Source organism: Haliotis rubra, unplaced genomic scaffold (assembly GCF_003918875.1).
Source record: "Haliotis rubra isolate DU_JTF1 unplaced genomic scaffold, ASM391887v1 Scf346, whole genome shotgun sequence".
NCBI classification, from domain to species: domain Eukaryota; kingdom Metazoa; phylum Mollusca; class Gastropoda; order Lepetellida; family Haliotidae; genus Haliotis; species Haliotis rubra.
Window position 1 is genome coordinate 751,419 of NW_025767020.1, and position 12,482 is coordinate 763,900.

Below are 12,482 nucleotides of genomic sequence, written 5' to 3' on the forward strand. Positions count from 1 at the left end.
GATAAAGTATAATCAAATGCAAATTATTCCTTATTTTCTTCATTAATAACATGGTGAATAGTGCCATTTTGTATCAGCCTGAGTACATTGACGGAATGGAAAATACTAAGCGACATATTTTTAACCGCTGTGATGAAATTATTCTGCGCACAACGCTGTGTATTCAAAGGACGTATTGGCGGATCTGATTGACAAGACCTACTACAGCTAATGCAAATCAGCGCCACGTAATTGATGGATTGGATTAAATTTACAGCCGATTAGCTACAAAGAAAGTCTCAATTTAGATTTGTTTTCAAAAATCATTTTTCCTGCTCCGGATCTCATTGCTGAGATAGTTGAATATGAGCAAATATGATGATAGTTCTTTTGATGACATCAATTACTTTCAGCATAGAAATATCAACCACATGAAATTGTGTTTTTAACGAACAAAATCGACGCCTCCATCTACGACCAAAGGCGATATTGAACTAATGCGTCTGATAAGCCCGCTGCATCGATCCGTTGAAAATTAATAAATATCCCCAATATTTTATTGGATAGGTCTCCGTGAGATTGATCGTGCGTGTGTTCACTTCTTTATTCATACATGTTGGGCAGTGTTTGACAGGAAGACGCTCAGGAAGACTTTTAACGAATATATGTCAAACTAATAGCCCTATCGTCGCGAATGAATGATAAATGATTTACATTTGAAGCGCCAGTGAAATTTAATATGACGTTTGGGCCTCGTCACTCAGTCACCATGGGAACCACTGAATCTAATAACAAGGTATTTTCAATTGATTAATCAATATGGAAATTGTGCTCATCAATTTTACCGAAATCTGAACTATTGAATTTTATCTGCAACATATTTCCTGCTTTTCTACCGCGGAATTCCAGAAGGCGGCATGAGTGAGAATGTGTTAACGTCACTTTAAACAATATTTTAATTAATCTCATTCTCATCTCGCATGTCATTGCGCGACAGATGGATGGCGCAAAGTGATGCATGTGTTAAACTTTACAACTTTGGTGAAATCCTCAAACTTTGGTCCTAAGCTGAAAAACCATAGATCGCCTTCATTGTGAACTTTGAATTAAAGCCTTAAACCATCGGATCCGGGTTCGCTCATGGGATGGAACTCTGCATATCAAGTTGCGGCGCCGTAAATGAAAGGTCACCCTTATCCAGTGTGGGTCAAATATGCGCATTCTTGCATCCAAGACGCAGTGTAACTGAATTATTTCCAGTGATATTAAGCCAACGGTGGCTGAACTTTGAGCATTGATTCACGTTGGCGGTATGCTCACACAAGCAGCCAGCAAGGTAGTCAAACAGTCACCGTTCACCATAGCCAAATCCATAATCAGAGTAAAAGTGAGTGAGTGAGTTTGATTTTACGCCGCTTTTAGCAATATTCCAGCAATATCACGGCGAGGGACACCAGAAATGGGATTCACACATTTTACCCATGTGGGGAATCGAACCCGGGCCTTCGGCGTGACGAGCGAACACTTTACCCACTAGGCTACCCCACCGCCCCTCGGAGTAAAAGGACGATATGATTCCTTCTGTAGATCTTGTGACATACATAGAATATTTTCTGTAATATAACAGGTCATTCAGTGGAGGATTCCATATGTTGCTGTTTTAATTTCTCGTACAGGAAAGTTAATTCCCCGTGAACACTGGTCGCTCAAAAACGTTAAGCCATGAAACTGGTTTTCTCGAAAAAGACTTAGAGTGAGACCTATTGGTCTAATCATATTACGACAGCGTTCTATGACATTTTCAAACTGGCATAAGAGCTGATATCTTTACGCTAAAACCGGTTGAAAGAAACTTATATTTATAATTTTTATTTTCTATCGCTACCATGAGAACGGGGGTGGGGGCGAGAACAGTACCAATCGCAAGAGCTATCCGTGCAGAGTTATATCCCCTAGTTGTACAAGGATGTTTTTTCAGTTATCAAAATCTCATTGAAAATGTCCCTAGTTTTGCAAAAACATTACCCTTGGTCATTGTCGTCACAACATTTAGCTAAAAACATTTTAGGGTTTTTTGCGGCGTAAAACCCAACTCACTCACTTACTCGTTGACTCGTTTGCACCAGCCCTACTTCCACGGACAAGAATCAAGGCAGGTTTGTGACGTGTGTTTACGTTGAGAAGTGGAAAGAGCTGTGAGCAAGCCACTTCATTAGTTGTCACAGTAATTAAATTACTGGCCAGTCTCCTCGCTAGTTAGAGTAACGTCTTTCTTCACGAATCAATACCAGCAATTATTTGGCAAGAGTTCTCCGACGTAGATGTAACACGGACTTGTTTACAAGGTCCAAATGACGTGGTCAGGTCTGTGATTACGTGAGGTGTTTACCCGGCTGAAGATTACAATATTGTAAATACAATGGGAAATAGATGTCTCTCCCGGATACTTGATATTTGTTGAAGAATTCAGTCAGCAAACTGTCCTTACTCTTTCTGTTGGTTCATTTGACAATGTATATGTATACAGAAATATTGAACTAACTGTCTGTCTACATGATATCACGATCACCGTGGACTGCGGGGAGCCTCTGTATGCTCATTATTAGGTGAGTTTTGAAGGAAATTAAGTAAACCTCTGTAGGAAATTACACAGACTTTATTTTATTCTGACGCATGTATTCTGTCAATATTTAATTAATGTTGCCAGTATCAGGTTTGATTACTAAAAACATCATCTGGAGGTTTGGTGAGTTGGATATTTTTTTTAAACAAAGTCATTTTTAATAAACCACGGCACACATCGTATAATGAAACCCTGAGATTATTTTTTTTGCCAACGCGAATAAAATCGCAACTGTAAATTAAATGGAAAAAAGTTCTCTCCGTAACCATAAGAAACTTATGCGGAAAGATGACTTCATTCGACGACGATATCCAATGCAGGTGTCCATGACTCGCCTTTACTCAGTGATCAATGATCATACAGGTATATGTTAAAACACGAACGTATCAACGTGTTTGGGGAATCAGTGACAGGTTTGTTTGTTTGTTTGTTGTTTAACGTCGCATTCAGCAATATTCCAGCTATAGGGCGGCGGTCTATATATAATCGAGTCTGCACCAGACATCCCACTGATCAACAGCATGAGCATCGATCTACGTAATTAGAATACGATCCAAGTCAGCGAGCCTGACCACCCGATCTCGTCACCAGTGACTGACTGAATTTGGTTTTACGCCGCTTTTAGCAATATTCCAGCAACATCACGGCGGGGGACACCAGAAATGGGCTTCACAAAGTGTACCCATGTGGGGATTCGAACCCGGGTCTTCGGCGTGACGAGCCAACGCTTTAACCACCGCCCCTCGTCACCAGTGACCAGTGACAGGTGATGATTCTTTATATTAGTATATAAGTATAAATATAAGTATAACACATATTCCGAATGAGGTTCCCCATGCTCAGAATAACAGGGTCCGGGTTAAATAGGTTTCACTTTACACGGATAGTGGGCGTTGGCATGGTGACTGACTGAGTTTAGTTTTACGCCGCTTTTAGCAATATTCCAACAATATCTTATCAACATGTATTTGTCTGAAACCTGGTTCGATTCCCCACGTGGGTACAATGGATGAAGCCCATTTCTGGTGTCCCCCCGACATGATATTGCTGGAATATTGCTAAAAGCGGCGTAAAACTAAACTCACTCTAAACTACGCAGAACTCTCGTCCATGCCATGGGATAGTACAACATCCACAACAGTACGCCAGAAAGTGGTTATTGAAAGTGACAACTCCTGTGACCCAGCTAACAGGACTTGACAGAATTCGTGATTTAATACCTCTAGATATAAGTGTAATTGTTATCAGCGACAAGTCTGGGTTGAGGCCTTGCGAGTCTGAAACACATGGGTGCCACCATCCAGACACAGAGGGATGCAAGTGTGTGTTGTCGCTATTTCGTCTTCGTTGTTTCTCCACTACTCACTTACGCCCTTCATCAGCTAGTCACCATGGAAACGAGACACCATCCTTGACCGAACCTATATTTATCTATATCTATATGAAGCGTTCATGACAAATTGTTGGCACTGTGCGCCATCTCCATAAGCAACTTATGTCTTTAGAAAAGTGGTAGCACGATCATAGGTTTGAAGTATTCTGGTCGGGTTTTGTAATCTCTCCTAAGCCATAATGAGTCGATATGGTTAGATATTCACTTGTAGCACATGCGAGTGCACAGAGTTGATAATATCAGCTCGGCCATGCTTCCTGCAAGCATGCAGCCATCAGTTTCAAAGGGTAATGGGCTTGGGAAAGTTATCATGATAATTAAATTATAAACGTTTTATTTTTGGATTTTATGGGATTTGGGGATTGTTGGATATATACACGTGTAATAAAGATAATACCACTTCTTTTGATTTGTACCGTTTTGGATGGCACACAATTAATTTACAATTCTATGGTCTATGGTCTACTTTCAACACGTTTATCTTAAGCGATTACTTCGGTGCAGTGAGCATCCGACTTTCCATAACTTATACAGTTAAGTACGTTAATAACCAACTCAGGTGGAATACGTATTTTAGTTCGTTATAATCGCAGTTCGTTATATGCATTTTGACTCAAACATACAGTGCTTTGCCATAATTATCTCACAAAATGACCGCCATATCTGGGGGCAAAACGTACAGAGGGTACAGAAAAGTAGAAATTAAAGCTCACTTACCCCCGAAAATAAACTGTGGATGCCTAACACTTTGTGGTGTGAGCTTTATTTTTCCTCACAGCTGTTATTCTTCTTGGAATAGATGAGTGTAGTGCCTGGATATGATGCAGAGGTATTGTGTGCCATATCCTGAGAATCTGCTGAAAAAGTTCCTCCTTTGATTTGAAGGTGTGTGAAACTCTCTGTAGCCTGATTGTGATCAGCAAATACATATTTTTCCATCATGTTCCAGTCTGGCGATTGTAATGGCCATGATAAACATTTGATTTCATTCGTAGTTTTCCAATCTTTTATTGTAACACGAGACTTATGCAATGCAGCATTGTCTTTGTGAAGTGTTTGAAAATGACAGGAAACAGAATGTCGTCCAAAATAGACACATACCTCTCACAGTTGATATTACCATGAACTTGGACCAGTGTACCAGCTCCATGGTATGGAGTGCACTCACAAATCATCGCAGATAGTCCTTCCCTTTGCTGAAAATCAGGGTAACTGCTGCCATCACGATGTACTCCTCACCAGGCGTTCTCCAAACAGACTATCATAACTAAATATCACTAAATAGATCAATTACCTTGAGTTTTCCAATGGACATGTTGATAAAAGTTCCTCCCGTTCCCCTAAATATACTAAACTTACTGTGAATGTCTTCCTCACTAATCCTTTCCTGTAATTCAGCTTGTGGAAATGTCTTTGAACAGTCCTATAGGGAAACATCCTCTGACTTACTTTAGTTGGTAATGCCTCATTCACAATACTTGTAATATCCCCAAGTGATCTCCTGTTGTTTTTGACAGTTCTCAAAGTGTTCCTGTCAAAACCGGGGGCCTACCACGTCTGGGCATTTTCTCTTCATTATTCTCCATTTCAGCTCTCTATAAAAACTTGGAAATGGTGCTTTGACCCCTCTTGACTGCATCTGCAATGTCAGCCTGTTTAAATCCAGCTAGACTCATCTCAAGAAAGCTTTTCCTTCTTTTCCCCATTTTGAGAAGTTGACCTTGTTTACATTAAGCAGACGACGAGAGTTACTCCCCCTACATTACCTGTGACCACTGAAAATGTTCCCTGTGAAATTTGATCCCCTATCATTTTGTAGAGTGGGGGCATCAAGCATTTTAACTTGACCCCTACCAGGGGCGTAGCTACCATTAGAAAAAAAGCCCGGGCTTACACATGAGTGTTGCTAAAAAGGTTTATACTATCTATATGTAAAGCTTTGCAACCTATCGGGTTTACACGAAAGAATTGGCTTGCTACGCGCCTGCCTACCTATCACTCACAGCTACCCGGCGGTCATTTTCTGACCTAATTATGGCACACCAATGACCGGGATAAAACGAGACCCCAAAACAGTTCGTTGTATCCGTAAGTTTGTTGAAGGCGTGTTCGTTATAAGCATAGTATTATTGCTGTGTGGATTAAACATTCTTTTCACCGAGTCTGTTTACGAATAGGGATCACGCGTGACCCAATCATGTTAGGGGCCTCAAGCGTCTGTGCAGAGTTGCGTCCCTTTTGTGTAGCGGGAAACTCTTATTTGCGCTGAATTTTTTTTTAGAATTGTTATCACACATAATTTCATCAAAATAGTAAACGTCCGAGACCTTTATTACTTCCATTCGTGAACGACATATCCTCATCGAGAGATCCCTCTGTGGTACATTGTCCATAGATTGCAAACTAACTAATTTTAGCATATCAACATTATTTCTACACACACGTTCTGGTGTATACAGAGCCAATACAAGATGGCACTTCTCTCAGCGTTGTGTGCATGTGTTTTTATAACCGAGGTCACTGATGTAGTGAGTGAGTGAGTGAGTTTAGTTTTACGCCGCTTTTAGCAATATTCCAGCAATATCACGGCAGGGGACACCAGAAATGAGCTTCACACATTGTACCCATGTGGGGAATCGAACCCGGGTCTTCGGCGTGACGAGTGAACGCTTTAACCATCAGGCTACCCCACCGCCCCAGGTCATTGACGTAATAGTGGTAGGTTAGAGACGTTCGTTCGTCATCCGATATTGGTACAACATGTGAAACCCATTTCTGGTGTCCCGCGTCGTTATATCGCCGGAATATTGCTAAACCATACTCGTTCGGTCAATCACAGACTCTCCAGGTTTTGAAGGTTTCCATACCAGGATAATCATCTTACGGTGCATTAAGGCAAACTGAGTTTTTTCGGATTACCAAAATAAGCTAGAACATTAGCAAGTTCCTAAGTTGGGTGACCGGTATAGATAGTAACGCCCAGCTAGTTTATTCGTTACATATATGCCGCATTTAGAAACGGTGACACATACTCTATATAAGCGTTTGACGATCTTTTCATATTCAAGCCTTAAAGTCAGACATACGTACCTGACCGGGAGTTTCAGTTGTAAAGATAAAGTACGGATTGACTGACACGAAAATCGCAAGCTAATTTTGGTATCTGTACATGAAATAATTAAGATAACTACACACTTACACCAAATCGCAATGTACCTTTACATATTTTATTTTGAAAGCTAATTAGTGGGGGAATTCCGTTCAATACTGTTCATTTCTTTGATGAGACGTTTAATTTGGTAAGATTATGAAACTATCATTGACGAGCACTACTCTGAGAAAGCCACTTTACAGATATACTGCAGAAAGCTGAATGATCAAAACTGGCACGAATTTGGGATTCGAAAAGACAAAAGACGACAAAGAGTTAAACGAAACCGGTGAACCACCTGTGATTCAGGGAAATTGTAAGGGAACGATTGCTGTTAAAATTTTAATTTTCTGATATGGAATTCCCATATTATTATTATTGTTGTTATTGATGATGATGATGATGATGATGATGATGATTTTTCTGTTTCTTTTCAGTTCTCCCTTGGACTACCGTCACCATGTCAAACCTATCAACCGATACCAACACCACCGATACAGGAGAATCGGAGGTGTCCAAGCATGCAGTCATCTGTATCCTCATGGTGCTGTCCGTATTCGGCTCTATAGGAAATGGTCTTGTCCTCTACGTCTTCTCTCCAAGAAGGTTGACAAAGTTACATCCACCATCTTCATCCTGGCGCTAGCTGGAGCCGATTTCGTAACATCGCTTGTCATCATGCCATTCACGGCTGTCAATATTCTTTTGGACGATTGGCTGAAATACGACTTCAGCTGTAAACTGTATCAATTCTTCATCACCTGCAATGTTCCACTGTCTTCATTCCTAATGGTGGCCATAGCCGTTGACCGTTACCTGTGCATCTGCCATCCGTTTGTTCGCGCAATGACCCCGGCCCGAGCAAGAATGTCCATACTGTGCCTTAGTCTCTTTGCCTTCCTCCTAGGCTCAATAACATCTTTGGCTTACGGGGTTGTAGAGCCTCGAGTCGTCAGTACCAGTGCCAGTAATATCACCAACACATCGGAAGTCACAACTGATGCATTCACCGGAAGTGACGACAACTCTACGACAACGGAAGTAACAGAATATGTGTATACCGGGAAATGTTCTCCAAATATGATCATCCTGAGTCGTGATTTTCTAATGAATTACCAGAAGGTGTACGCCTCGTTTTTCCTTATATCCGTTGTGATTGTGTCCATTTTGTATGGTCTCATATACTATTCCGTGACGCAAAGGCGGAAATGGCGTTGGAGGCAAAAGTCGTTAAAACCATCGATGAAGTCAATGACGACGTGTCATACCGACGTCGAAACCGTCGAACTCCACAAAACGGACAAAAATGGCGTCAATGCTGAAGACGACCCCGAGGAAAAACAACAGCTTAATCATCGGAAGCGTCCGAGCGGTCGAGATAAAAAGGATTATAACCGACTTGCAAACATTCGCACAGCCGCCATGTTGTTTGTTGTCACCACGGTGTTTATAATAGCTTTTCTGCCTGCATGGTTAATGGCTCATAGATTAATAGGATACAACATTGTTGTGTTTTATATGTACTTTGTCTACAGTGTGGCCAATCCAGTGATTTATGCGTTCATGAACGTCGCCTTTCGAAAGGAGCTGAAAGAGGTGTTTACGAAGGGGAGTTCATGCACACGTTGAATGTCCCGAACTGTGCGTTGACTTGTGGTGCGCTCTGAAACAAGACTCCATGTTGAGATAATGCTTATCTCTCACGCTGATCGTTGTGATGACGTTTAATGCACCGAAGCTCCATTTGCACTGTTATTTAAGCTGTCTTGGTCTTAAAGGATTCAACTGAAGACATGTCCTTGGATACGATACCCCTTCCAACATAGGACATGTGATACTCGTGCAAAGCAACTGGAAATAATTCCCGTCACCACTGACGAACGATTTCGTGAAATATCAAACGCCTTTGATTGAAGTAATTTTATGTTCCATCAGAAATCGCTATGGGAATGGTTTCCGTGGGCCAGTGATCTTTGGCAGAGCTGCTTGTACATCAAATTTGGCATGTATACCTTTTTCATATGTTACCGTGTCTCCCCACGCTGCGGACCGTGCTAACAAACATACATCCACGTGTATATTGCTTTATATCCTGTACATAGAATAATATTTATGACATATGAAGTCATCACTTCCTGTGACCTCAGCCAATCAAAAACGCTCTCAACTGACCCCACTTCTCGTTGAATTTTGGCCTTTCGACACATATTTCAAATCGAAATTCGGGTTTTGATTGGCCGAGAACACACACGTGTGACTGCGCATGCGTTATCAATAGACAGTATGTGGTTATTGTGAACGCTGCAGTTAGGCTGCCAGAGGCCCTATGCAAATAAGCAATGTACAATAATGTAAATAGCCAATAGTTGTTGCATGTCATATGTCAATTAAACTGTGTCGGTACACCGTGTTGTTGTGTCATCTCAAAAGGGGGTGAGGTAGTTTAATGGTTAAAGCGTCCGCTCGTCACGCAGAAGACCCGGGTTCGAATCCCCACTGCGGTACATGTGTGAATATAGCCTATTTTTTTATAAAAGACGCGTAAATTCATACTCACTCACTCATACCAAAAAGGAGATGTAGTGTTGTTTTAGAGTTGGCATGATCCCCAATGGGATTCGAGTCAGAACTGACTCACCGACGTATATTTGCTGAAAGAGAGAGAGAAAGCTTAAGAATAAGGTTGAGTGTAGTTGTAAGCCACTTGTAACGACAATCCAGACAAAATCACGGCGAGGGACACTTGTCATCCTACAACGGTCACCCTTCATGTCCTATGCCGTATCCTTTTTGACACATTTGTTACTTTGGGGCACAGGTCGTGTCTGCATGGTTAAAGTTGTGTATTTGTGCTCCTGAGGCGTACATAGAGAGTTCCTTTGTTGGTTCGCCTAATAGGATCCTTGCCCTCAGAGACAATCAGTATAATCAGTGGCGGAGAACCAGGGATTCGGACCAGTGATAATTATTCGTCCAAGTGACCAAACCTGTCCAACCGTGCGATTCCTCCCACTTAAAGCTGTTGTATAACTGTTGACCCAACTCACCCTCAAGAGTAACTCAAAGCCAAGGAGACATGTGGCACGGTAGCAGTAATGGTTACGTCAGGTGAAATGGAGTTTAGCGTCGCGTACAAGATTGTGCGTTCGTGCCTGTCTGTCTGTTTGTTTGAACGTTATCAGTCCGGTCTGATGCCTACTCAGATACCTTACCACGCCTGGGTTTAACATGAGTACCAAACTCAGACACAAACTTAGTCTCCAAGCCAACCACTCCAGGCAGTGTAACAACAAGCACCATCTTTTACTCCTTCTTTTGATATGACGTGGTAGGGTCTATCGATCCAACCGCTTCACCACGAAGGCGGCCCCATTTAGATATCTTTGTGTTTTGTATCATCTTATATACACTGTCATCTAATGTTAATTCTCCTTTCGCAAAACATATTACAACTCGATCCTGCTTTAAAAAACATATTTGCAAACAATTTCCAATCCGATTAAATTTTAGATAGCGGATAAAAGCCATCATATTTCGAATACATCATCTTTTTACATCAATTCACTTCTGAAGTATCGGGGATATCTGGACGTCAGCAAGGATTTTGGTTTTAATGGGTTTGGGCTTTTGTTCTGGCGTGGGTTTAAGTTAAATGTTTGGGTCATTGTCACACAAAGCTGATTTACTACTGATACATAAGCACATGACTCGGCCTTTTAGACGAGATTTCTCATCCGACATATTAAGATACCGTACCTTCCGATCCCATGTTAATGACAGATCACCCACCAACTTCAGATTTATGACTTCATGCTAATGCTTGTTAACTGCAACGAGTATACCATTTTGTAAGGCAACAAGAACAGTCACAGCCTAGAGACTCCGCCACGACTACTTCATGTCGGAAGTTGAAGATAATCATCTTATTGGGAAGATGATGGAGGCAAGTCAATGGTGCCTCCATCATGATCCGTTCATATACGTAATCCGCTCCTTGAGGGGCACAGCACTTAGGTGGATGTGAATATGGGTAAGACGCTTATATTAGCGAAAGACAGACGGAATCTACTTACGACATCCTTCGCTTGTTTCCGGTTTGATGTCCAAATGATTTGCCTCGGAACGCGCCCTGGTTTAAAGAGGATGAGAGAAGAGTCTGGCGTCGCAGCTATGCTGTTCAGTAAACTGTGTGAATTAAATCTGATATCTGTATCTACCCAGGAAGCAATTGGATTGGTCGTTAGGTCTGTCGGCGACAAGGAAACTGCTTCACTGCCTGTCTCTCCTTGTTATGTTATTGTAGGATTGGAATGAATCTATATTGGAAGGCTTAGTCCGGAACTATATTTAAGTGACTGAACCGTGTTTAACATTCAGTATTTTAGTTATATCACATGTCATAAACAATGTAATGTCAGTAGAAAGGAATACCCAGTTTTGACTACCTTCACAAATAGAGTGAGTGAGTATGGTTTTACGCCGCTTTTAGCAATATTCCAGCAATATCACGCCGGGGGACACCAGAAATGGGCTTCACACATTGTACCCAAGTAGGGAATAGAACCCGGGTCTTCAGTGTGACGAGTGAACGCTTTAACCACTAGGCTACTCCACCGTCCCCTTCACAAATAGAATTTGGTGAAAAGGACAAAATAACTGTGAAAATCATATGGACATGAACCACTAAAAATCAGTGATGACACCCGGTGCTCCCGAAATTGGTGAACATGGCCTGGTTAAAGAATCCCATGTTGTACTGGTTTGTCATTTTGATGAAAAGTAGTGTCGATACGAACAGAACCTACAACAATGGGTTTCTGAGGCGATTTGTTGGATACATTTTGTAAAGCTGGTTGTTTTACCAGTGCCCTTTTCGCGAACACCTGGTGTCATTTGATTGTTGTACATAAACATTCGCTCAAGAAAAAGTCAGAATCGTTCAGTTTGCTGGATTTCTATCCCTTTTGTCAAGCAATATCTCGGAAGGCCATTTAATGGTTCATACTACTTTTTACGGCTCTTTTCTAGTACAAGTGCTTTTATGTGGAAAACATCGCAGGAAATATTTTGCTCCACATGAATGTGAAATTAAACCTTTGGTTCCCACGGTATACACTCTGGGAACAAACGGTACATATTTAATATCGCGATCAATATCTGGATGAAGATAAGGAGGAATTTCCCTCACTAACATATTTTCAACTGATAGGTATGCAAAAATATTTTCAAGATAAGGGATGATGGCAATAGTGGAGGAAGAATGTCAAGTGATCTGTTGGCCCAGACCTTAAGACGTTTAAATGGGTATCTGAATGGTATCGATTTGATCTGTTGAA

General features: G+C 41.4%; 1 protein-coding gene across 1 annotated transcript in view; it reads left to right on the forward strand.

Moving 5' to 3' along the window:
- LOC124284840 (orexin/Hypocretin receptor type 1-like) overlaps positions 1 to 9,551 on the forward strand; it is a 131,856-nt gene extending 122,305 nt beyond the window's left edge. Inside the window, 2 exon segments of the mRNA XM_046720957.1 lie at positions 7,584 to 7,741; positions 7,744 to 9,551. Of these exon segments, the coding sequence (XP_046576913.1) occupies positions 7,607 to 7,741; positions 7,744 to 8,775 (1,167 nt within the window). The 5' untranslated portion in view covers positions 7,584 to 7,606 and the 3' untranslated portion in view covers positions 8,776 to 9,551.
- The last annotated feature ends 2,931 nt before the right edge of the window (positions 9,552 to 12,482 follow it).